At 39.7% G+C, this 27,289-nt stretch overlaps 2 protein-coding genes across 2 annotated transcripts in view; both read right to left on the reverse strand.

Moving 5' to 3' along the window:
* Positions 1-8,410: 8,410 nt before the first annotated feature.
* hhex (hematopoietically expressed homeobox) lies at positions 8,411-15,508 on the reverse strand. Its single transcript, XM_060842384.1, has 4 exons — positions 14,987-15,508; positions 12,779-12,957; positions 12,238-12,288; positions 8,411-9,188 (listed from the first exon to the last, which is right to left on the reverse strand). Exons 1-4 carry the CDS (start codon positions 15,345-15,347, stop codon positions 8,949-8,951), a joined length of 831 nt encoding a protein of 276 aa, XP_060698367.1. The 5' UTR covers positions 15,348-15,508; the 3' UTR covers positions 8,411-8,948.
* Positions 15,509-25,503: 9,995 nt separating this feature from the next.
* Positions 25,504-27,289, reverse strand: part of kif11 (kinesin family member 11) — a 39,035-nt gene continuing 37,249 nt past the window's right edge. Inside the window, exon 24 of the mRNA XM_060842385.1 lies at positions 25,504-26,010. Within this exon, the coding sequence (XP_060698368.1) occupies positions 25,882-26,010 (129 nt within the window). The 3' untranslated portion in view covers positions 25,504-25,881. The remainder of the gene's footprint in view (positions 26,011-27,289) is intronic.

Below are 27,289 nucleotides of genomic sequence, written 5' to 3' on the forward strand. Positions count from 1 at the left end.
TAAGGTACAAAAGGAAGATCTTTTATCATTATCTTTCCTTAAACAGTCATGTTGCTGACATTTTAAAAAGTATTCTTTATGCTTTTCTTTCCCTTATCCTTACCTTATAACTTATTTTTCTGGTGTAACAGTATTGTGTCTTTTCTTGTCAGCTTGCATAATATTGTCAGTGCCCTAAAGTATGATGTAGGGTGAAAATCCTTTACTTATCCCTTGTATAATTTCTACAGGAGACGACCATCTTTAAGACAGAGTGGGATGGAAGGAGAAGTTCCATCTTATTCCATCCCCAAACCCCTGGGTCACATCCCAATAAATTAATCAAGAATCTGCTTGAGTCATTGCCTCATTTGCTGTATCTAAATCAGCCAATAATTATCAGGACTTTAAGGCCATAGAAAGTGTTCTATTGTGCATTTGTCATCCATGCTACATTCTCATTTCTTTCCCGAAGCTCACCAAATAATTCATTCTTCTTGGTTCATGGTAAGAAGCAAAATGTAATGTACTGGGCAGTTTGCACCGGTTTGTGGCACATGTAATGGAGTTCTGATGTAAGACATTGAAACTCCTCAATTCACCAATTCCATAATCACTCCAAAGCCATCTGCAGCAAAGCCAACCATAGCAGACTCTCTGATACTAATAATATTGTCCATTATGAATACTCATTTAGAAGACATTCCAATCCTGAGCTCTACTATCTCCTTCACCTTGCATAGTCTGGAAGATTGTATATTTAATATTGCCTTTAGCTTGATTCTCCTGTGGATGAATGGATATGCTGAAACAGAACTTGACAGTAAGGACAGGTGTATAACTGGCCTGCATGGTATTGTCAGGTTTGAAGATGACAGCAATTCCATATAACAACCAATGTCTATATAGGTGTCAAAACAATCCAAACAGTCATATTACTCATATTCCTAAGAGGAATAAATGTCTGCCAAGGCATCTCAGACCTGTGCTCAGCAAGAGCAACAATCACAATATCACATCATCATCTCAAAAGTTTTAACTGAGATTTAGCAAGCAGTACCTTCTCACACTTCACTTACTGAGGCACGATCTTGTCGAGGTGCTAAGTTAGACACTGTAGCAATGCAGTCAGGAGTGAGATAAATAGCAATTGAGAAGTATAGAACAATAAACTGAAAAGGTACTTCATTCATGATGTGGAGAGATTTCTTATAATGTTAGCAAATATTGAAATCTGAGGGTAAATGGTCTCAACAATTGTGATTAGATGTCACATATGACGTGGAAGCTATATCTTTGCAGGAATGAAGAAGAATGCTAAGACTAAGGAGCCATGTGAAGAGCTCCAGAATAACTCTGAAAGCTGATTACTGTTCCACAGAATTATGCTTGACATCTTCCCCGTTATGCATAGCTTTTCTCTTTATTTACTTGAAGGTTCTTCTCCACTTTTAACTGCATTGGTAATCCTAATTCTACCACAACAGTGCGTGCACAAACAAATTATGATGATGAATGATACCCTGACTGGAAAAGGCCCTTGGGTAGTTCTTTCAAATTAACTCATGAGATATGGGCATTGTTGGCTGTGTCAATATTCATGATCAATTCCTAGTAACCTTTAAGAAGTTGGTGATGAGCTATCTTCTTTAACTACCACAATTCATCTGGTGTAAGGGCACAAACAATAGGGAGGGAGTTCAGCAATGCTAAAGGAATGGCAATATATTTCCAAGTTGGCATGGTGAGTGTTTTGGAGAGGAATTTGCGGTGCTGTGTCCATGCATGTGCTAAGCTTGTTCTTCTAATTGGTAATGGTTGTGAGATTTGAAAGTGTTGTCTAAAGAGCCTTAGTGCAATTCTGCAGTGCATCTTGTAAATGGTACATACTAATGTTAATCAGCCTCAGTGATGGAAGTACTGAATGTTTGTGGGAGTAGTGCCAATCAAGTGGGCTGCTTTGTCCTGGATACTGTCATGTTTCTTGAGTGTTTTTGGAGCTGCACCCATCCAGGCATGTGGAGACTATTCCATCACATTCTTGGTTTGTACCTTGCAGACAGTGGACAGCTTTTGGGAGTCATGAGAAAAATTACTACCTGCGAATCTCCTAAACCCTGATTTGCTCTTGTACCCTCAATACTTACATGACCAAGCCAGTCCAATTTCTGGTAAATGATAACCCCCAAGATGTTGATAGTGATGTATTCAGTAACGCTGATAAAATTGAATACCAAGGCATGACAATTAGATTGTCTCTTATTAGAAATGATTATTGCCTGGCATTAACTGTGCTGTATGAACGTTACTTGCCACTTGTCAGCCCAAGCCAGGTCTCATTACATTCGAATATGGACTGCTTCAGTATCTGAGGAATCACAAATAGTGTTGAAGATTACACAATCAATGACAAACATCCCCACTTCTGACCTTATGATGAAAGGAAGGTCATTAATGAAGCATCTGAAGATGGTTGAGCTGAGGACACTCTCCTAAGGAACTCTTGGAGCTCTTCTCCAACAATCAAAATCATTTTCTTATTTTGCCAGGTATGACACCAAGCAATGGAGAGTTTCCTCCCTAGTCGCCATTGACTCCAGTTTTGCTTTGGCTCCTTGATGCCACATTCGGTCAAATGCAGCCTTGATGTCAAGGACAGTCACTCAACCTCACCTCTGGAATTCAGTTTTTTTTGTTCATGTTTGAACTAAGGCTGAAATGAGGTCAAGAGATGAGTGGTTCTGGAGTACACAAACTGAGCTTCAGGGACCAGGTAATTGCTTAGCAAGTTCTGCTCGATAAAACTGGTGATGATGATACCTTCCATCAACTTTCTGATGATCAAAAGTATACTAATGGGACAATAATTGGCTGGGTTGGATATGTCCGCTTTATGTGTACAGGATATACATGGCCAATGTTTGGCATTGTTAAATAGGTACCGATGTTGTTTTTGTATTGAAACATTGTAGCTAGGGGAGAAAGTGAGTTCTGGAGTACAAGTCTTCAGTACTATTACCAAATATTGCCAAAGCCCGTAGCCATTTCAGGATTCAGTGCCTCCAACCTTGTCTTCATATCAAATCAAGAGAATCAAATTACCTGATGACTGGCATCTAGGATGCTGGGGACCTCTGAAGGAAGCTGGGGTGAATCACCCACTTGGTACTTCTGACTGAAGAATGGTGTGAATACTTCAGCCTAATCTTTTGCACTGGTGTGCTGGACTCCCTCATCCTTGAGGATGAGGATATTTGTGGAGCCTCCTCCTCCACCATTGAGTTGTTTAATTGTCCATCACAATTCAAGACTGGATGTGGCAAGATAGCAGAGCTTAGTTCTGATCTGTCCATTGTGGAATCACTTGGTTCTGTCTATTACTTGATGATGTTACTGTTTGACACACAGGTAGTCCTGTTTTCTAGCTTCACCAGGTTGACATTTCTTCTTCAGATATGCCCGCTGCTGCTCCTGGCATGCCCTCCTGCACTTTCCATTGAACCAGGATTATTCCCCTAATTCAGGTCTACTACAAAGGCTCAATGCAAGTTGGAGGAATAGCACCTCATTTTCTGTTTGCTGCCTTCAGGGTTCAATATCAAGTTTCACAATTTTAGAGTATGATCACCTCCTTTTGTGTCTATTAACCACCTCCACAACCCAGGTCCTGTCATGAACTAGGTTGTTTTCAGTACAGCGAACCTATTGTCATCTACTTCCAGCCACTGTTATCACCTATCTCGCTTCACTTCTTCTCTGCCTTCTATAAACTATCCCTTTGTCTGCCCACCACTTTTTCTCCCTCTTTCTCAGGCATCTATCTCCACCAATGCCTTCCTTCCCACACCACCTGACATCAGCATAAACACAGTATATTCATTGTAGCTATCAGTTCTGAAGAATGGTCACCAGACTCAAAATGTTAAACTCTGTCTTCTCTCCTTGGCTGCTGCTTGAACTGCTGAGTTTCTCCAGCAATTTCTGATTTTGTTTATTTTGATTCCTTTGCTGGATGGTAACAATAGAGCAGGGATATACTGGGTCATGAGGTTGCACATTGTGCTGGAATACATTTTGGCTATTGCTGATGGCTCACAGTATCTCATGGATTCCCAGCCTTGAGTTTCTAAATTTGTTCAAAGTCCTTTCCATTTAGCACAATGATGGTGCCACACACCATGTAAGGTACTCTAAGATTGAAGAGTTTCCACAAGGACTGTGTGGTGATCACTTTTACTGTACTGTCATGCACAGATGCATCTGTGGCAGGTAGATTAGTAAGGATGCATTTCTCTATATTTTTCTCTCTTGGTGGGTCCCTCACCAACTAGTGCAGACCAAGTCTACCATTTTTGACTCCATAGATTCTGCCAGACCTGCTGAGTTTTTTCAACAAATTCTGTGTTTGCTTGTTTCAGATTTCTAGCACCTGTAATTCTTTATTTTACATCAGGCTGTTGCTTGACTAATCTGAGAGATAGTTCTCAATTTTGGCCCCAGATGTTAGTAAGGAGGACTTTGCAGGGTTGATGAGTTGTATTTACTACTGTTATTTCTGGAGATTTAGTTGAGGCCAGGTGGTCCATTCAGTTTCATTTCTTTAATTCCTTTCTAGTGGTTAATATAACTGAGTGACTTGCTAGGCCATTTCAGAGAGATGTTAATAGTCAACAATGTTTCTGTGAGTCTGTAGACCAGGTGAGGATAGCAGTTTCCATTCCTAAATAACACCAGTGACCCACTGACAATCAATAATGTTTCCATAGTTATCATGAGAATTTTAATTCCAGATTTTTACTGAATTCAAATCTCACCATTTGCCCAATTGGGTTTCAAACTCAGGTACCCAAAGCATTACTGGGTCTGTGGATACTAGATTACATTGCATTAGAATATTTCAGAATCTAATAGCATGCATCAGCATCTACATTAATTATTAATTTAGAGAAATTGATACAATTCTTGTAGCATATTTGATAATCAAAGAAATTAGAACTCATTGCATGCCTATTCAGCTGGTGTATGTAAATGTTTTACATGTGTCTTGACCAGTCCTACTCTGTATAGCTATGGTTTCAAAACAATCATTGCCCAGGATAATATAATGGAAGAATGGAGAACTAGCATGAGCAAAACTCATGACTGCGCTGTCACAAAACCAGCAAGCATTTGTCAACGCTCTGCATTGAAGAAGTCAGGAATGGGTGAATTTTGATGGTATTAAATACTTTAGGATGATGAAGAATGTAGAGCTGTGGTTGAGCTTAAAGAGGACAGACAATAGAAGGCAACTTAAAGGTCAAGGGGAACCTCATTGGAATTTGGTCACGTGGAGTTGGGAAAGAAGGAAAATGCTCAAGACAGAAATCCATATGCTTCTTATGCTGAATTTTGGAGGTGAAAGTGGAGGAAGCCAATTTAAGAAGACAGTTCATGGTGAAAAGAAAAAAAGCTAGAGTTTATCTTTGCATTTCATGGTGTTCCTGTGGGACAGAGCACTGCACCAACTAGCAACTACTGGTCAATTTATAAATGTACTTTGAATTTGGCATCTAAATTGAAGTAATAGTTACAGTTTGTGAGCAAGTTCAGAACTGGAATTATGGAGGTGCAAACAATGTGAAAATTATATCTGCATCCAAATGACATAATGTTATCCTAATTGGTGGGCTCCTTTCTGGTTCTGAATGGAGATAACTGATACCAACCTAAGATTCAATTGGAAATTCAGCTAACACAAACAAAGCAGAATTTATTTTTAACTTTCTGGTCCACTAGACTTTTTGTTTTTAGGGCACAATGGACACTATGATAGGCACCACAATGGATTATTTTACCATAACTCATTATTCGAGTAAAAAATGAGGTCTGCAGATGCTGGAGATCACAGCTGCAAATGTGTTGCTGGTCAAAGCACAGCAGGTTAGGCAGCATCTCAGGAATAGAGAATTCGACGTTTCGAGCATAAGCCCTTCATCAGGAATGGCTTATGCTCGAAACGTCGAATTCTCTATTCCTGAGATGCTGCCTAACCTGCTGTGCTTTGACCAGCAACACATTTGCAGCATAACTCATTATTCCCAATCTTGAAGAAGCAAGATTATATTAAGTTTCCATAATGCCTTGGTTCAGGGCTCTGTCTCTTCAGATTGTCAGTTCATCTGTTCTACAGAGAGTTGGAGTACCATGTATAGTTCTGTCTTCCATGTTATGAAAAGGATAGCACTTGAGAGAGTGCAAAATAAAACAAGGATGATACTAAAATATTGAGGTTATACCAGAGGAGATTTGTTCGTGTCTGCCTGGTCCCCTTATACTTCTACGTGTAATAGTACATTTGGAAGAGATTTGTCAAAGGAAACATGGTGAGCTGCTGTAGTGCATCTTGAAGGTGGAATACATAGCAACGATGGTGTGCCAATGTTGGAGAGATTGAGTGTCAAGGTGGTGAGTAAGGTATTGATGAAAGAGACTGCTATGTTTTGGATGGTGTTCAAATTTTTGAGAGCTGCACTCATCCAGGCAAATGGAGAGAATTTCATTGTATTTCTGACTTGTACCTTAAATATGGTGGAAAGGGTTGGGCAATCAGACATTGAACCACTTTTCACAGACTACCCAATCTCTGACGTGCTATTTTAGTCACAATTTTATTATGGTTAGTTTAGTTAAGCTACTGATCAATTGTGATTAGAGATTAGATTACCTACAGTGTGGAAACAGGCCCTTCGGCCCAACAAGTACACACCGGCCCTCTGAAGAGTATCCCACCCAGACTCATTTCCCTACATTTACCCCTGATTAATGCACCTAACACTGTGGACAATTTAGCATGGCCAATCCACCTAACCTGCACATCTTGGAACTGTAGGAGGATACCGGAACACCTGGAGGAGACCCACACAGACACGGGGAGAATGTGCAAACTCCACACAGACGGTCGCCCAAGACTGGAATCGAACCTAGATCTCTGGAGCGGTGAGGCTGCAGTGGCTCACCACTGAGCCACCGTGCCACCCCAGTTGCTGATGGAAGGGATTTACCAATGATGATGTTATTGAGTGATTTGGGAAATTGGTTAGGTTCTCTCTTATTACAGAGAGTAACTAATGTTTCTTACGACCGTAGTCTGAAAGTTTGTTCAGTTCTTGATGAATATAGGCAGGGACTGTCTCGCTACCTAAGGGGTCATGAAAAGAACTAAATGCAGTGCAATCATCACCAAACGTTCCTACTTTTGACTTTATGATGAAGCAATTGAAAACAAGGAGGCCTCAGATGGCTCTAAGCAACTCATGTAACAATGTACTGGAGCCAAGGTGATTTGAACTGGAATTGTAAAGTGCTTATTTGTCCTACCCTTCCTTCAATGTAAATAAAATTACAGCCGAAAAAGTATTTTTAAATTTTAACAAAATGATGCCTCAGGACAATTTTCAGACAAGATTTGAACTGACATTCAATTAGGGCAAACTTTTAATATTTAGCTAAGTTAAATAAATTCAGATAATTAACTAAACAATAATTTATCAGTTTTAGTGGCTCTTTTCATATTATGCAAGTTAAAAATAATAGATTGCTGTTAACTTCAGGTCTATTCTGAGCAGCATATTTCTAATTGGGGAACATTTTTAAAAACATTTGATTTTGACTTTAAATCAAATTAGATTTTAGTATAATCCATTCTTATATCATAGAACAAGTTGCTTGAGTGAAAAGAGCAAAGATAATTTGCAGCTATATTCATACCCGACAAACTAATCAAACAAAATCATTCAGCTTTGCTATGCAGCCTTTCTGAAAAAGACATTTGGGCTGCACTGAAAAATATATGTTCCAAAAATTCCAGTTTACACTACAGAATACTATTTAATGTCATTTCAACAGAAAAAAAGTATTTACCTTAAATTACAGAAAATGAAGTTAAAACGATTCACTGGCATTGTAATTCTGCAAGGTAACAACATGTATGTTACTGTTTGAAGAATTGTGAATGCTGTGGACTTTAAATAAAGCAAACCTCTTCATATTAAGGTCGTGACGCATGGCCAATTTCTAAACTAAATACCTGCGCACAGTTTATCTATAACATTTATTTCCTGCATCCTCTTGTTTTTATCCAATGCTGCAAAATGCTGTTAAACTGGAAAATAGTTGGAATATTATTTAAATGGAAATGTGTGTTGAATCATTAGGTTGTTGTTCGATACACTTTTTCTGTCTACTCTTGGATCTATCTATCCATCTCCTATATATAATGCACACCTACACATAAAAATGTGGGCAAATTAATGCAAAAGCCCAATGATATTCCAATGTCATAGGTTTATTGCTAGGTATAAGAGAGAACAAGACAAGTCTTACCGTCTTGGTAACTGGTACCTGCAGTAAATAGGTTTAGTCGGAATAATAAAGTTCACATTTCAACTGATAAGTAACTTAATGGTTTTTTTTGTATTTATTAGCCATGTGAGCGTCAACAAAACACATATTTACACAATATACACAATACTTTTGGAGTATGAGGTATGTCACCACTGACAAACTTTTACTGAAAGCTACTAAGTTCACAGACGCCATTATTTTGGCTGGATGTATAAATTACCCGACTTTTTTTTCGCAGTTAACAATTTTCTTACAAAATTGAATAGTACAACAAAAACATGTCCTGTACATGAGTATTAAAATATTTGAATTACAAAAATTATGTACTGTACATACATAAAAGACTGTGTTATTTCGAGTTAAAAACAATCCTTCATTGAATCGGATTTAGATTCCGCAAGTACGGGTCTGTTTACTAAACATTAATCCATACAAAAATGTTTTGAATCTCACTCCTTATACATTCTTCGCATTATTGAGGTTGTAGGAAACTGATCCTACCTATCAGTCCGGTTCCCAGTAAAGTGCAAGGATAAACCACTATCCTTCCATTCTCCAACCGAATTTTGTCCCAGTGGGTTCAATTATACATTTGCAGGATACGTACTCCTGTCGTCATCGATATCCACCTCCTCATCGCTGTCCTCTGACACTTCCGAATCATTTTGCTGAGAAGCCGGGGAGATGGAGCATTGCGAGCCGTTCAAAAACACCGCTTTATTCAGATCCGGACTCAGGCAGCTCTCTCGACGCTTCTCGCACTGGCTTTCGATGGACTGATCAGAATTCTCCGATTCTTCTCTTTTGGCTCCTTGAGGATTTTCCTGTTTTTATATTTTAAAAAAATTCTATTCTTACCTTAAGTGTACGAAGAGTAACATAGTCAAGACAACTTCTGGACTGAAAGTTCATGATTTATAGCTCTTTTACAACATTTAAAATAGTCTGGACGATTCATTGCCATTATGTAAATCATGCATTTGGCCACTGCCTTTTGTTAGAGATGCGCTAGATTTCTACTCAATTTATATAAATGTTAAAAATTGAGCGCAAAATTGCAACAGAGCAGTTCAACTGATATGTTGAAGCGTGAGCGTAAAGCTTCTGGACTGTTTATATCTTTGTGATTAATATCCAAATAGGATTGCTTTAAGTTGTTACAATCCCGCCCATTTTCAGATGCACATTTTGATTGCCAGACACTAAAAATGTTCTGATCCACCTGAGGTGTTCCTGGTATACAATAGTCAGGTTGCATTGTGAGTTTGCGGCCCCTAGTACTACAGGGATGAGCAGGAAACCCTGCAATGATTTTGATTAAAAGTCGTCGACTTGAAACATTAAATCTGTTTCCTTCTTCACTGCGAGCATAGCTGAGTATTTTCAACATTTTCTGTATTTATCTCAATATGCAATCTTTGCCATACTGAAACTTAAGAGACTGGGAGCATCAACCAAATCGATGGTTTCTTCTCAAAAGGGCTGTGTAGAAAAATCAACACAAATAATCCTGCCAAATGGGCTAAGGCAACAAATAACATATGTGCCCAGAATGAGTACCTCTCCCTCAGGCACAGAGTCATTTGCCTGGCCCTCTGCACTGCCTGTGGAGTTAGGGGGATTAAAAAGGAAAAAATTCTTGTTGGTCAACTCGAAGAGCAATTCTTGCATGAGTAACAGTTACTTATATAACTGCAAGGTGGCTTAGCAAAGCAATAGCCTTGCTTCCATGTTCCTACATCACTGTCACATTTATACAGTCCGCCATTAGGGAGCCTCCAATGTGAATTCAATGGGGCTTTGTTTTAAATGAATTCTCTCCTCTTTGGCTGGGATGGAATGCTATTGAATGATGAAAGGTTATATTATAATTGTCAGCTGACCTACAGTTGATGTTGGAGCTGGTTGAATGGCCTAGTCCTGTTCCTGTGAATATTTGAGGAGAGCATGAGTTTGAATCTCATCAGGCTTCATGGCTGCTGGCCTCATGCAAAGACAAGTCTGGCAGCCTAACACAGAGCCTTAATCCAGGGCTCTGGTGGTGCAGTGTCCCAGTGACAAGCGCACATGTTCCAGTGACGTGTCTCTACACATTTTGATTAAAAATATCTATCTAGAGTTGATCACTTGGAAATAATTTTAAAATATTTTCTCGTACTTATAGAACAATTTCAGATTTTTAGCAGATACCACACAAGGTTATTTATTGTCAACACATTTACAGAACTGGAATCTCCATGCGGTGCTCAAATTAATTCAACTACAAATGGACTGGGTAAAATGTATCTGTACAATATCAGGAATGCCATTGTAGTGTATACTTACCCTAGAGTAGGGAATAGCTGTCAGCAGAGTAAGGGCCTTTAGGAACCTGGTTTTGATATTTAAGTTAACTTTGACTAATTTGTTTCTCCATAGAATCCCAACAGTGCAGAAGCAGGCCATTCGGCCCATTGAATGCACATCGACCCTCCAAAGAGCATCCCAGACCCATCTGTACTCTATCCCTGTAACGCCACGCCTGCGTTATTAGATTACTTACAGTGTGGAAACAGGCCCTTCGACCCAACAAGTCCACACCGACCCGCCGAAGCGCAACCCACCCATACCCCTACATTTACCCCTTACCTAACACTACGGGCAATTTAGCATGGCCAATTCACCTGACCCGCACATCTTTGGACTGTGGGAGGAAACCGGAGCACCCGGAGGAAACCCACGCAGACACGGGGAGAACGTGCAAACTCCACACAGTCAGTCGCCTGAGTCGGGAATTGAACCCGGGTCTCAGGCGCTGTGAGGCAGCAGTGCTAACCACTGTGCCACCGTGCCGCCCAGTTATGTCTAATGCCTGCACATTGTGGGACTGTGGGAAGAAACCCGCGCAGACGGGTGGGGGTGGGAGGGATGTGTAAACTCCACACAGACAGTCGCCAGAGGCTGGAATCGAACTCGGGACCCCAGTACTAACTGCTGAACCACCGTGTCGTTTTCAATTAAGAGTGAACAGTCCAGGTTAAGCCACTTAAATTATTCGGCTGTTAAATTATAGGTTTGTCGTCTTGAGGCTACTGAAGTTAATATTTTCAAATAATATTAAAAGTACATTTTTAATTGGAGTTACGAGTAGGATAAGGTTTAAATGGCAAAATATTGAATTGTCAGTGAAGACTGGGTAAAGATTTCTTTTGACTTGGTTTTCATGATCTGAATCAACTACCTGGAGTTACCCTCTGAACGGGACTCCGGCAGCCTCTTTAAAACTGACCGAGAAACGAGGACAGTGAATCCATCCTGACGTGTTGTGAAAAGGTACATGTTGGGGCAGACCAGGTCTAAGTTCCAAGTTGCGGTGCAAATGTTGTAGCCTGTTTCTATCGGGTTCCGCTCGAAACGGCTACGTTTGAAGTTGGAAATTGAAGCAGCCGCGTCTATTAATGTAATGCGTGTAAGTTAATGTATCGTGTGCTCGTTCAACACAGGAACAAGAAATGTTCTTTGAATTGCCGGGATACTTTGCCGACATTTAGGCTGGTTCGCAAGAATTAATTGGACAAACAACATATGGGATTGCTAGAGAATTAATAAACTGTTAATGCGGAGAAGGCGAAACAGCCAAAATAATTGATATCGGAACTACATTAGAAGCTTTTAACATTTGTGCAGCTTCAGTGCTTCATCCTGAATTCCAATAAGACTATTTGTCTTTTCAATTAAGGTAAAGAGGTTAAACCAGCCTCCCAAATTACTTCCGCACACAAAATATAATAGGCTGCGACATTAAAGATAAGTTCATTGGAACATTCATTGCCATGACAACGAAAACCTTTTCTCCCCCACACAGAATAGGTAGGCGCAGCATCTCCCCGTTACCTGTTTCAGCCGCCGCCATTTAGCTCTGCGATTCTGGAACCAAGTTTTTACCTGCAGCAAAACAAAATCAAAACACCGCGCGCTTTAGTGAAGGAAGTAGTTTTCTCACGATCTCAGGTAACTCAGCATAACTGCTGCTTTCAGGGATATAGGTTGGAATTGATATATAGTGTTCTTGCACTTAAAAAAAATATAATAAGCTTGTACCACAGAATTAGCAAAACCTCGAGAATGAGGAAAATGAAGCGATTATTAAACATGTGGCACAACTAAAATTATCGAAAAAAATGCAGTGGGGTCATATTTTGAAAACAGTTGCAAGTACTTTATAAATTGAAAGATCTGAAGAGATAATATTCCACATTATAGTGGGAGAGTCTAGTTAGTTTTGGTTGTGCGTGAAATTAGCAATTGCTTTTATTAAAAATATTTAAATGATTGAACATTTGCATTATTAAAATGCAAAGACGATGGACGCCCTGTCTGTGTAAGTTGCCAACAATCAAATATTCCCGGTCCGGAGACTTTTCACTTTCAGTACCTGTCTCTCGCTCAACTGCAACATCTTGGCGAGTCTTTTTCGTTCAGGAGGCGAGAGATATTTCTGGGTCTCAAATTTCTTTTCCAGTTCAATGGTCTGATCGTTTGAGAATCGAACTTGCCCCCCTTTCCGTTTGTGAGGCGGCCTTTGAATGAAATGGCTCCATATCAACGGTTTACCTGCAAGAAAAAAATAATCAACCGAAACAATAGGAATGATAATACATGTATTTGGTCATGACGCCAAGTGCTAATTTGATCAATCACAGTTTTAACAAGACATACTGAATTCCAGCAAGACTATTTGAACTATATGAATATTGATTTTTATATTCGTTTTATATTGAAAGATCGACGTAAACAGAAGGCGGAAATACAGAATCATTTATCCTATATTATTATAAAACAATCAACATATAACATGCTAAATATGACTATAAATTGATTTTTATTTGTCTCTTATAACCTATTAAACTTCTTGTTATTCATGTTGACCCTTGGACAGTCAATTTAAACGTTCTAAAAGCAAGTTAAGACAAGGACACTTAAAAAGTCTGGGCTCTCTTTCTTTCTCACAATAAACACTGATTTCATACCAGACCTGAAGGATTGTGTGAAACCTACCAACTCAGGACTATGGCAACATTTCCGCCAATGTGTTTCCTGTTGGTCTATCTTGCAAAAGGCCTGTTATTTCCTTCTGCTCGTTGACAAAAATGAGTCAAGGAAGCCGAGCTCGGCTGTTTTATGGTTTCTATATAACAGTTCATTATAGGACAAGTAATCTTTAAAAAGTGCTGATGGTTTTAAACTGCGTATGGAGACCAGCTGGTTTACTGTACACTCCCAACTCTGTCTAGTTGAATATAAACCAGAAAACAGTGTAATTTTATTTACATTCCAGTTAAAGTCAAATAAATTCATCATGTGATTTTTTTTAATGCTTATCAAATTACTTGGTATTCATTCTGATGCGTACTGCTTTATTCCCAGAAAATGCCCATTTGCTGGCGACAAAACGAAATTCTCATCCACGTCCGCCGAGTTTGCTAAATTAGCGCCTTCAAAAATGGACTTTTAGCGAGAATCAAAACGCGATTAAATGCTCCTAATTTCCGCATAATTGTTATTTTCCGAGAGTTTCGCTTGCGTCAGTCCCCACTTCAATTGCTACAAAGCAGCCACAAAAAAATAGGAAGCAACTGGTTATTTTAGCTGCCATCAAGTCACATCCCACACAGAGGAAATGAACAATATCAGAAAAACGTATCCCGGCTATCAGAACCCGAGTGTTTCCTGTATATGTCTGTATTGAGGATGTCGATAAAATAATCAGCAGTGTGCACGACTCCCGGGGAAGAGTCTGCTTCTGACTGAGAGGAAAACATTTAACAGTTCTGTAACCAGATTTACTCCTATCGAGAGCTCAAGACTTCCTGTATGAACGAAAAAAGGTCAGCCACACAGAACTCAAGCTGTTGAATGAGCCCAAGGTGCGATTTGGATATAATGAACGGATTTACAAAAGTTAAGCTCGTTACGTTCACAAGCGAATGTTTTTTTTTCAAACGGGCTTTTACAAAAACATAATTTGGCAACAATCTTAAAAATAAATGCAACGTCCTACGGCAGAATATTAGGTTCGGTTTTAAGTAAAACACGCTGACAATCCCTTTCTCCCAGGGGACAATGCCGGGTAGAAGTAATGTGCAAAAGAATAAATACGAATGCAGTTCTTTCATTTTCATTTTCAGCTGCCTAAAGCAACCTTCAGATATGATCCGCTTTATTAGTTTCTTTCAATGGGAGAGATTTCACTCTGTATTCGCATTGTTTTATATTCACTGCATGGCATCAGAAAATAGGACCAGTTCGTTTCGAAACCTGTACTCGAAAGTATCATTCCACAAGCTCTGGTCTTGAATCGGCAACCGGCGCCAGTCACGGAAACGGATTTTAACTTTACATTTAAATCAGCGATCGAAAACCGCTGTTCGAATTGTCCCTACTTTTTTTTTAATCCTTCAGCACAGCTAAAGGAATACAAACACGCTCTAGTAGAAAGATCGAATACCTCCATCAAAACCCCCGACCCAGTGCGAAATTCCCCTCCCAATTTCTGGAGCAAAACAAAAACAGAACCGACTCCCAAGAAGACTTAACATCGCAGGAGAACATTCGCTAGAAGAAATCAGAAACGGGTTCTTACCCAGAGTGTCCTGTCGGAGGAATGCATGCGTGTAGTCATTAACAGTCCGGGCAAAAGGGTACAGGGGTCCGCTGAAGGCGTTGCTACCGTACGGTGTCAACGCCGGGTGGTGGAAGGCGGGGTGGATTGGAGTTGGCTCGTAGATGGGGGTCCGGTACGGGGAAGCGATGCTGGTGAAGGAGGAATTGGGGGACGGCAGAGCCGGCCCGGGGGCCACGCTGGTCGGGTGAGGAGCCCCGTTGCGTCCCAGGATGTCGTCGATGTAGAATGGGGTCGGGTGCACCGCCTGCATCGCTGTTGGCGCGTACAGGGGCAGGTTCGCACTCATCGCCGAGGAGCTGGGGTGCTGCTGGTATTGCATGGCGGCGCCCAGCCAGTGCCCTGTTGTGTAGGTGAGGTGCAGAGCTGTGAGTCCGGCTCAGGATGGGCTCCCTGTGCAGCTCACTGCTCCAGGAGCTGCCGCGATATTGGTGCAGGGATTCTCTCAGAGGCGGCTCAAGGCTCCCCCCCGCCCCCCACACTCCGGCCCCGCCGGAGCTTTCTATCGGCCTGGGCGGGGCGACGGCGCCTGTTTCAATTTCCCCTCCCCGGGCCGCTTGCTGATTGGCTGCCTGTCCGGGGCTCGTGCCCGGACCTGTCGGCCCGCCCCCTTCGTCCCAATGCGCAGACGCCGCGAGGGACCCACCTTCAGGTGACAGGGAGATGAAAATGCATCGCCGCAGGTAAACAGAAGAGCAAAGTGTGCAGACAATCAGAAGATATACACAGACACCCAGGCTACTGCCAGCTTGGGTGACAGAGACCGCTTATTTACTAACAATGTTGCCTTATGTCAACTACACATGAGCGATCTGTGCAATGCAGTACCTTCCACTTGGCAACTGTTTCACCTCAAAAACAAAAAGGTCACCTTTAGTGAAAACTAAACAGTGAGGCCATCCAGTTCATAGTGGTTTGGCAGAATCCTGACATCCATTGTCCCTGTAGATGGCGGCAGGCTGTAATTTTCAGCCAGCATTTGAAACACACCAAAATAAAACCTTGTGTCTGCATCATCAGCATTTACACAAGTACCTCTTGGAATATCGTTTCCATTCCGAATACTTTAGCAAATCCGGTCAAGGAATTCTTGCAACAGTGGATTGGAAAATAGACGTACAGCATCCCCAGCAAGAGGAAAAGGTTGTCAAACATTTTTTTGTAAGACTTTTAAGTATTTCATTCCCAAGTAACAACGTTAATTGTATTTTTGTGTTCTTCGTAAACAGAGACCGTCTCATCTCTAACTGGGCAACTAATTGGTGTCAGAGCCAATCGGCGGTGTTGGTTGCTGACAGTGAAGGCTTTGTAATGACTGTTATCAATGCTCGTTTGCCTGCTGATGATAAATGACCTTGGAGCTCACAGTGACCGCTAACTTCAGGGAGTGAGACCTCACAAACCAATTAACATTTTCAGTGTTCTCACTTCTCCATTAGAGAGTTAGCAATACTTCAAAGAAAATGCATATTACAAGGAGCGGTTGTGAAATAGCGATATTTTAAAATGCATAGCAAAGTCGCTCTTCACACTTCTGAATTCCAATACACAATTGTTTGGTTATTTCCAGTAAACAAGTCTACACGAGGAAAATTGCCATTTTGAAAATTTCGGCATTCTGCTCAATTATTGATCAAGAAACACGTTCAAAATACACAAGGCGAGTTCGAGTATATTTCCGTGATTCTTAAACATATCATAACAAGAGCGACTTCAGACTTCAAGCATAAAAAGGTCAAATTATCATTATAGTCAGTGAATTCACTTTTTTTCTTATCTACTTATTCACATAATAATCCATAAAAATACGAGTAAGGTAATTCCGGTCTAAGAAGCAGAAATTCATAATTTAAAATGTTGCACATTAACCACCTGACAAAATCGTGATGTGTTTGTTTCCATCGTTTGTCATTTATTACAAAATGTTTCGGCCCAATTACGGCAATAAGTAAATTAAAAGGCGCAAGTTAAATCATTGGACTTTATTTCAAAAAGTACAACCACCCGGCCTAAACTGGACCCGCTTCTTCATTATCCTGCCACATGTTCGGGATTAGAAGCATTCTGACACATTACTTCACCTTCACAGCATGGTGGCTTTATTCAAACTGTGAACGCAAAATGCAACACGCTTCAATGTATATTGTGTAAGGACGCTTATTCCGGTTGCACGACTCAGATCTGTTTTCTCAAGAGCTCGTTGGCTGAGTTTACAGCGTGGATTGATATTGAAAACTGGGGCGGGAGGGAATAAAATAGAAGCAAATAAGATCGAAAAATGATGCAGCCGGGTGGCATCATTTGGTCAGTGGCAATACCTATCTTTTAAAAAGATGACGAACATAATCTCGAAAATCAACGTGATGGTCAGAATAAACCATCCGATAGTGGAACCGTTGAATTGCCCAATACTCACAGACCCACTTGTAACTTGAAGATTATAAGTATTAAACTAATCTAGGTTAACACTGAAACGGTTATTCTGACCCACTTTAAATCGATTAAATTACAACATTGGAACTTCTTTAACCTGGCCATTGTCTTTTAGTTTGATGTAGTTAATATTAATTGTCCAATCTGGTGATTATCACCGATTGCTGTAGGTCTCAGTGAGTAGAGTGTTCTGTAGTGATTATATCAGACAATGCATTGATAAATACAATCAAATCATTTAATTCGTCAAATGACCCAAATAATATATCAGACGACAATTGCTTTTGAGCTAATTGTTGGTCTTGTGATGACGGGTGTGTTTTTTTTGTTGGAGGTGAATCATAACGATTGCAAATATTAACAGATTGAAAACAGAACCGAATTAGCCGAACTCTCAGTTGTATCCTTCCAGTGGCAAACAGCAAGAAATTTTCAGAACCGACGCTATTGGATCGTTTTCTGACCGATCAGATGATTTATTTCAAATTTAATTTCCGTCCGATATAGCAATATATTACGTTACAATTAGAGATCGTACCACAAAAACAAAACGCTAGTGCATTTAAGAATAGTTTTCTTTCACGAGCAAGCAGAAACGGAGACCTGCAGGTAAGTTATTGCTAAAGCAAGATATGTACACACCCATTGATTTTTCCATGAGGTGAACTCGTAAATACTGTGCATAAACTGTGTTCAATCGATTTCAACTCAGTAACTCGAAAAGGAAAACAAAACAGAAAGAATTCATTATGAAAAGTTGAAGATATTGACAAATTTTGGTTAACTCCAGAGTAACAGCATTGTTCTGATTGACTGGCAAATGAAAAACCTGTTGTAATCCTTTCAGCCTTACCCCCACATAATAATATATGGTCCCCTTCTGAATGGTAAATTCTGAGAGTTGCAAACATCTTTGGAGAAATGCTATCTGAGCCGAGATACAATATATGCAGGAGGAATTGATGATCCATCTGTCCTGATTGGAACTGTTCATTAGCTTTGGAAATGGTGGCGTGCTGCAAGTGGCCTCAGTGTACCAAGACCCGTGGTCGAATTTCTGTTGTAGAGACCCGAATGAGTTAGGACATTCCACCGGTGGGGCATTACCGCTTAATATAATCACAAACTGGTGAATAATTGTTGGTGGTCAGTAATGCTGGAAAGCGGATACCGAATTCTGCCAGTATAAGAAATAAGTGACCTTCTAACACAATTGGTAACAATGTTTTAATATTGTAGAGGGGGCTCTCACCTTAACGCTACATTTTGAGTTTATTTTATACTGTGTTGGACTTTGTAAACAGACGGTCTTTTACAAATATTTTCAACATCGGTCATTTTCAGTCATTTGATGTTTATAAAATATGGATAAATTTATATTGCTTCGAATGACAAGTCTGGATATGAAGAATGACTTTGAAGAGAGCCTCTTTAAACCCCTATAAGACACTCACTGTTCAATGACTGCTTGTTGGCGCCGTAATGGGCACCTGCCCGTAGAACAGCTCTTGACAGATAAAATAAATTATGTTGTAGTCTTTCCAAATCAAAGAGCTGAGAATATTCGCACTGAAGATTCCAGTGGGTCAAACGATGGTTGGTCAGGACGGCGCCACTGGTAAAACACGCCGGTGTTTAAACGAGGGTTGCATCAGCCTCTTAAAGATAACTGTAATCTATTCTGAATGGAAGAGTGCTAGGGGCCATATAACATGTGAAGCGTTGTAAAATGCAGAGAGGCCACTGTTGTGCATTGTCAACACTTGATCAGGCTTCAGTCCCGCCAAGAAAATGCTTAGAGCAGTAACTTTATCGAGTATTTTTTTCCCCCATTGAGAGAGGCTTCTGCACGTAAATGTATTTGTCTTGAAAGATGTCACACATAGACAGGGTTACCGAAGCTGTTATTACGGGGGTCATCATAGGTACACTTCGTGGGAAGGGGAATGTGTACAAGATTGAGTCTGCATATATTCCAAGCTGCTGATACAGGTATAGTTCCCATTGAAAATCATAGGCCCAGCAAATGATGCACAATAAACAGCTGACGAATCCAAGTAAAATTAGGTTGGATCTGCCTGGGTTCGCTCAGCCCTGCAGTTCGTGACAACAAATTCAATGGATATCAGAGACAAGCCAACGGCTCCTTTCCCCAAAACACACCTTTACATAGAATATTATTCCCTACCAAAAAACAATTAGATAGATTAATCGTCCCAATTGGATTGCCACTATGATTAATTATTATTATTAGACATTGCAAAATAAAATTAAGGATTGTCATTACAGAATGTTATGTGGTTAGTTTCCCATGTGCTAAATAAGAAAATTATTATTCCTTAGTAAATGTATTGAGGAGCAATGCATTTTATTAATTTAAATTATTTAGATATGCATCGAGAGCGAAGATTTATTTACGTGCATTTCGGAGTCTGAATACTAACTCAAGACATTACAATCTCAAGCAGTGACATTTTCACAGATTGATGTCATAAATTAGAACAATTTGATTGGCTTTGCTGGAATGTATAGGTACTCAATCAACTCACCCAGACAATATCCATTTAAAAATCCGTTTGCTGTTTAAATATTCCCAATGTACGAACTTGCACCTGACAAAATGTTCTTGTTACCTGAGATCACTTCTTAATTAATTGAATTTAGTAATAACGTTTAAACGGTTTTGGATTGCAGAGGAAAAAAACAATACAGCGCACACATTTTTCAACAAGCATGTAACTGGCGGTGTCTTCTGTCAACTCACCTACAGCAGCAAACGTTGGAATATAAGCGATTTTTATTCACAGCTCGATATCACGCTGATCGCACATATAGGAAGGGCTTAGCTCTACTCATTTTATCAAATTCAAATAACAGTCGCTCAATCCCCACCCAATAAAATAATCCTTCTAGAATAATTATCCTCGTTTTACACTCACTGTGAATCCTTAAGCAAGATTTTTCAAAACATGCAACTAAAATCAAATCAACTAAATTCAAATCAATTGAATATTCCGAAGTGGCATAGTTTTAAATGCTCAATGCGCTTTAAATGCTCTTTTAAGATTGTAATTACGCTTACTATATGATGGAATTAATTATACAATACCGCGAATTTAAATCAAAATCTTCAATTTTTTTTCTTAGGTGCATTTTAAGAAATCAGGATATTGATCCAGTGACATAGTTCATTGTCAGATCTTAAAGGTAGCCTGCTTTCCTGATATGCCTTCCTTTCTCACCAGTTCGTCTCCAGCAGTGTAATAGGTGATAATCAGTGCATTTAAGGGCCAGGGCATTCCCCGCTTGACGAGTAGCGCAAGACTGTCAGATAGAGGGATGACATGATTAGTTTGGAAAGATAATTCAAATAATCAATATTTACAAGTAGTAGATCGATGCCTTAACCACGGATCGAGCAAGACAGGCAAGTCTCGCTGGCTGCCGGTATCATGTAAATATAGGAAGACTCCAGCATCATGTTACTTACCCCTCAGCACTCGTCTCCAGATTATACTGGACAGGATAATTAGGGATGAAATACATTTTAGTTAAGAGCTGATTAAGGGCTGCATATGCATCAAGTAGAGATTTTAAGAACGAAAACAAAGCACCGCGGTTGCTAAAAATCTGCATGAAATAAAACGAGAGTTTACTGGAAATACTCAGCAGGTCAGGCAACAGCTGTGGGGAGAGAAAAAGAGAGTTCTTATTTTACATGAACGGGAAAAATGTTTCAGGTTTTCGGAAAATACAGAGATGGGGAAGGGGAGGAGAGAACCGAGCAGAAGGGAAGCTTGACCCCTCCTGCTTTAAACCCCGTTACAATGCTCCCTTCAATTGCTATCCATGAGCCTGTTTATCTGGCTATCCGGGCCCCGGGAAGTTGCTGCATAGCCCTTCCTGGGAACATCTCAATGCTGTGTGCGGCCTGGTAATTCCTTACTGTGCAGATTGACCTGCACAGCTCACAGACATAACGGCAAAAAGGAAGGCATTCGGTCCATTCGGTTTTGTTCTTCCGTCACTAAACCTTCCCCCCCCCCCCCTCTGTACCTGCTTAAACCATGTTATGATCTAGCGTTTTCCAATTCTAATGAGAAGTCATTGGCCTCTTCAGGATCATTTTTGCGGCCACCTGAGGGAGCAGCCAGGGTCTCAGATGAACATATATAAAAGGCAAAATGGTTTTAAATTTTTACTTTGCACTGTTTAAAACAATTGTTTTTTTCCTCATTCAGCTTATTTTGCTTCTATAACTATTGTTTTATACGATGTATATGACAGTAGCCTTGAGGAACTGGTTCATTTTGCCATTTTTTGGGTAGAGAATTGATTGCTGTTCTCTCTCACCTCTCTTCCAAACACATCTCTTCACGGTGTAGAACACAAGACAATAAATTAAGCCTAGCGGAAGACTGATATTAATATGCCCCACCCACTGGCTACACTGGACAGAGCACCTGTAGGACCATTGATGGGATTTGATGGAATATACTGTCATGCATTGAGAACTAGCTAGTGGACAGAGAGCAGGAACAAATCATTTCCATGTTGGTAGACTGTGACTTGAATTACAAGGATCAATGCTGTGCCCCATCTATCACAAACACTATCAATGATGCAAGGATTAAATATAACATTTACAGAAGAAGCGGACTAGGTGGAAATGAGGGTTTTGAGCAGGACAATGCATCAAGAGGATTTGGAGAGGCCAAGTGATTGGGCAAAATATTGATGGACAGAGTATAATGATGAAAAATGTGATGTTATCTACTTTAGTAGGATAAACAGAAATATAGATTTTCTTTAAATTCTGAAAGACTGAGAAGTGTGGAACTTCCACAGGACTAGGATGTCTTTTGTGATTAGTCATTGAAAGTTAACACACAGGTACAAGAAGCAATTAGGACAATGCCAAATTGTATGTTGGCCATTATTATAAGATAATTTGAATGTTGGGACAAAGATACTTTACTGCAATTAGAGTGTCTTGGTTAGACCACACTTGAGTGCTTTGTGCAGTTTTAGTCTCTCTTCTGTCGTGACCATAGGTCATTTAGCATTAGAAATACGGGTCATGTTATTTGAATATGCATCGAATACTGGGGACAAATTAACTACATTACTGAAAATCAGTAATCTGCTTTCCACTTGTGATCATGTTGCATTTATGAAAAGGGTAAGTCATCAGACATCAGACTAGCCAGTGAGAGGGCAAATCCACAATCCATCCCAATATAGATGGAACCTCTGGAAAAGCAGGTTTACCAAAATACAGCATGACCTTTGACCACATCAATGTAATAGACATGTGGATGAATCTCACAAGAGTTTTTCTAATTCTGTCACAAAGCTACTTCTCAAGTTATCCATCTTGCCTATTGACCAATCTACATCCCATGCTTTGATGCAGAAAGAACAAGAACAAGAATCACTTGGTGAGCCTGTCGAGCTAACCACCTCAGTCTTTCAAAGCTACCCGTCACATCAAGTGGGAAGAAATGGCAGCAGGACATAGTTCACTTCTTCCAGTCTGATATGCTGGAGCCTGAATCACCACCTTGGCAGAGTCTAAAAACACACATACTAAATTGCCAATCAGACACCTGTACCATTTATCAAGAACGCCAGTAGGAAAAAAATAGATAATGTAAAATGCACTCAGAAAGCACTAGCAATATACAGACCATGATGGTCCAGATGCCATAGAGATTAAAGAAGTGGAGAGAGCATTAAGGATATTGAAGTGTTGCAAAATAGTGGAATATGTTAATGCTGCACCAGAATATCAGAAATGCATTGTTCTCTGCATCTAGCTCAATTCTACAAAAGGATCATCAGATCAAACTTAATTCCAAAAGGTGCAGCACAGACCTTTAAAACCTATATAAAAATCTCACATTGACAGAAATCTTTCAACTGAGTCCACTACTTTCTACATGTTTTAAGACCTTTGAATGCCTTACCAGTGATGCACATCTCTGAAGGTACCCTTAATGTCAATCAAGTTGGTTTTTAGAAGGGCTGCACTGAATGCTGACAAAAGCCGTCTAAAGAGTTTGAAGACTATCATAGTGCTATATCAGACCTTTCAACTCCCTGGGATACAGGATGGCACACTAACCTCTACTTACTGCTATCCAGCATCCTTCCAATCCAACCTGGTGCAGTTGTAGAAGCACTCCTTCAATTTAGTGTTTATTGGTCAAGGGAGAAGTGCACTGCTTATTCAACATTGTACATAAATGACTTGTTAACACTCACGTCCTGCAGTTAATCTATGTTGATGACATCTGTTGCGTCATCCATTCATCTGTAGCCTTGACCAGATTCTTAATGTAAGCATTACATGAGCTGCATGTTGTCATCTGCTGTTGAAGCACAATCCCAGTTTAGCTGAGAGGGATGTTAGTGTTGTGAAGTTGAAGGTGTGTACTATAGTTTTAAGAGCGAGTGAATGCTTTTCTGAACTGAGCTGACAAGCACCTGTGATGACTAGCTAAGTCTCAGAGTGTACTAGAATATTGAGGATAAGTAACATTTGGCTGTGAAATAGATGCTTAAATTATGCCCCAGGATAAATTCAAAATTGATTGGATTTTAGTATTGTTCTGCCAATATCAGACCAATGGGATAATATGATGTTGGAGGGATAAAAGAGGAAGGCAGTTTGAAAGCTAGATCAAAAATAACTGCCATCAAGAGACACTACCATTCAAGATACTCTACCAAAAGGTACATTTTTCATATGAAACATCTTTGCAGGAAAAGACAATGATGACCCAGGGAGATTTTCAGCTGAAAGGAGGACGACACCAGAGACCACAGCTGCTATGCAGTGTTGAAACTAAGTTGGTCACTTTAATATGGGTGTTTTATTGGAACAGTATATTGTTTATAAAGTTGGAGGCAGATAACAAGCCTTTCAGAGAAAGGGGGGACTAAGAGTTGTGAATAATTGTTGTTTAAGGTCCACATTTAGAGTTAAGGAATAAATTGATATTATTTTTCCTTAAATAGTGGAACATTGGAGTTCTTAGTCATTCATACTTTAACAGATTATGAGGAGGGGTGAGCTTTTCTGGGTGTTTGGTTTAATTAGCAGAGCTGTTGTAACAGTGACAAATTTATTTTTCCAGGAACATCTAGAGACAATATATCATTACTAAACCATGGTGCCCCAAAAAAAAAACTGCCTACTGTTCAAACCTAGATTACTCCCTTGCATTGGCTGACAAAATCTTATAGACTGATTGAAAGCATCCATACTCCACCTCACTTATCACCATATTGAGGTGTTCAATCCACCTTCTACCTCAATTTCCCATCTGAACCAACCTTCGAGCAACTCCTACTTATTGGCACAAGTTTGATCAGAGAATGGGAAACAGCTGCTCCCAAGAAATTTCTTGCAAACTGCAACTGTGAAATCACATGCTTTTGAATGGAGTTTGGCCCTTGCTAACTAGGTCCAACACAAGTCACAGTCCTGTAAAGTTGAACTGCACTGCTGTGGCCCCAACTCAAATTTTTATTCTTGTATGGTACGTGGGCATCACTAACAAGGCTACATAGTTTATGTTCCAAGTCATTTCAGAGGGCAACTGAACTCAAATTTCACCATTTGTTCCAGTGCGATTAAAACCCTGTGCCTGCAGACCATTACTCTGGTACTCAAATACCAATCCAGTGACATTAGCACATCTCCTCCCCATCTTGTGGCAAAACAAATAATTCTGCACTTTATTGGTGCGTGTCCCCTCTACAGCTATGGTGGACTAAACAGCAACTGAAGCTCCGAATGTTTGGCTTCAGGGATTTCAGCTCATTAAATAAATTTGGCTCAGAAGGAGTTTGATTATTCCAAAAGTCGAGAGAAAGTCAGGAAGACTGCCTGCTCTTATGAGTTGCCTTTGTGATTTTCTTTTCCTATGGAAGGTGGGATGGAGTAGTGGAAGAGAAAAATGTAGCAATAATAACGTGGTCCTATAAAACTTTATTAGTTGTATGTTTAACAACAAAACATGCACTTCCAAAGGAATGCAATTTACACCGTTTGTATAAAATATAGTTTCCAAGTCAGCATGGCAGTTTATTTTGAAGTATATACAACCAAGTACATTAGGATTAAGCCTATGAAAGGCTAGGCTATCCAGTATTAGAGATACATATTTTGACATTAGAGCTAGAACAAGTCTTTAAACAATTATTTAAGTGAGAGAAGTATGGAACATAATTTGAAAGAAGTGTTTCAAATAGATTCTACATGGAGAGAAACAGTAATGATCAAGTAACAATACTTGGATCATTGGAGTTTTAAAGCAATGAAACAAAATTATAGACAGCAATGTACAATTGAAGCAAAATTAAACCAGATGAAGATTAACTAAAATTACAAGTTATGACAAACAATTAAAGAACTAATTTTGTATTCTGAGTGGCAACTTTGATTTTGATGCTGAGAAGGTTAGATTCTCTTCCAAAGACTTTGATTTGTCGAAACTGACAGCAGATTTGTTTTCTTTGTCTCTTTTGATTCTTTTCTGATGCTAAAAAAAGTGGAAGGAGTGCAAATTTAGAACATTAATTGAACAGGTAAATAAATTAATTCTCAGAACTTAAAAACTAGCCTGAGACTTTTGGTGTAAGGATATTGAAAGTGGTCTATTTTATAGATTTACACAGATACAAGCCTTGTGTTTTGAATCTGATGAAGTACAATAGATTTAAATAACAAGTATTTCGTGTAGCAATATTTGGCTCTCAGGTAACACACAAGTGAGATTATAGATTTGTAGGATCAGACACAAACAATTCATTTCAATCACTGAAGGAACATCCCATGTGCCCCTTTAACAATATTTGAATCTCTCAAATTGAGTCAATTTTGTACTAAGTTACATCATCTGAAGACTTCAGATGAAAAGTACATCCACCTATGACTTGTACTTGTGATATTGAAATAAAATTGCAAACAAAAACTTTTAAAAAAAGCAAAATAAATCAAAAACATTGTCCAGATGATTTAAAATTGTATTCAGTTATTTTTATTTACTCATGCAATGTGGACAGATCTAGCTGGGTCAGCTTTTATTGGTGATGGCGAGCTGTCTTGTTGAATCACCACAGTCTATTTGGTACACGCACACAATATAATGCAGCTAAGAATGGGAGTTTCAGGAATTTGACAAATGATATTGAAGGAATGACTATGTATTTTCAGTTTATGAAGGTCAATGACTTGGCAGGGAACTTGCAAGTGGTGGTGTTCCCATGCATCTGCTGTGCTTACCCTTCAATATGTAGGTGGTCATCGTTTTGGAATATGGTATCTAAAGCAGCTTGGTGAATTTCTGAATTGCACCTTGTCGATGGTTCACACTGCTGCGACTAAGGGTTGGTGGTGGAGAGAGTAAACATTTGTTGGTATGGTACCATTCAAGTGGGCTGCTTTGTCCTGAATTGTTGTCACATTCCTGACTTGTGCTTTATAGACGCTGGACACGTTTTGTGGGAATTCTAATCTCTGACCTGGTCTTGTAGCCACTGTATTAAACAGCTAATCCAGTTCAGTTTTTGTCAATGCGAAGTCCCAAGAGGTTAGGTGAGGATTTAAACAATCAAGAGGCAATGATTAGATTCTGACTTGATGGAGCTGGTCATTGTCTGGCACTTGTGCTACTTGCCATTTGTCAGGTCAAGCCTGGATATTGTCCAGGTCTTGCTGCATTTGGACACTGTCTGCCTCAATATCTGAAATGTCATGAGTAATGCTGAAAATTGTGCAATGAACACCACCACATTTGACTTGATGATTGAGGGAAGGGC

This window comes from Hemiscyllium ocellatum, chromosome 22 (genome assembly GCF_020745735.1).
Source record: "Hemiscyllium ocellatum isolate sHemOce1 chromosome 22, sHemOce1.pat.X.cur, whole genome shotgun sequence".
Classification (NCBI taxonomy): domain Eukaryota; kingdom Metazoa; phylum Chordata; class Chondrichthyes; order Orectolobiformes; family Hemiscylliidae; genus Hemiscyllium; species Hemiscyllium ocellatum.

Coding starts and splice junctions, on each gene's coding strand:
- hhex (XM_060842384.1), bottom strand. CDS start 15,347: ATGCAATACCAGCAGCACCCCAGCTCCTCGGCGATGAGTGCGAACCTG. Junction 12,289..12,778: donor TGCAGTTGAGCGAGAGACAG/GTACTGAAAGTG, acceptor GTTTTGCTGCAG/GTAAAAACTTGGTTCCAGAA. Junction 9,189..12,237: donor AATGGCGGCGGCTGAAACAG/GTAACGGGGAGA, acceptor ATATAAAAACAG/GAAAATCCTCAAGGAGCCAA.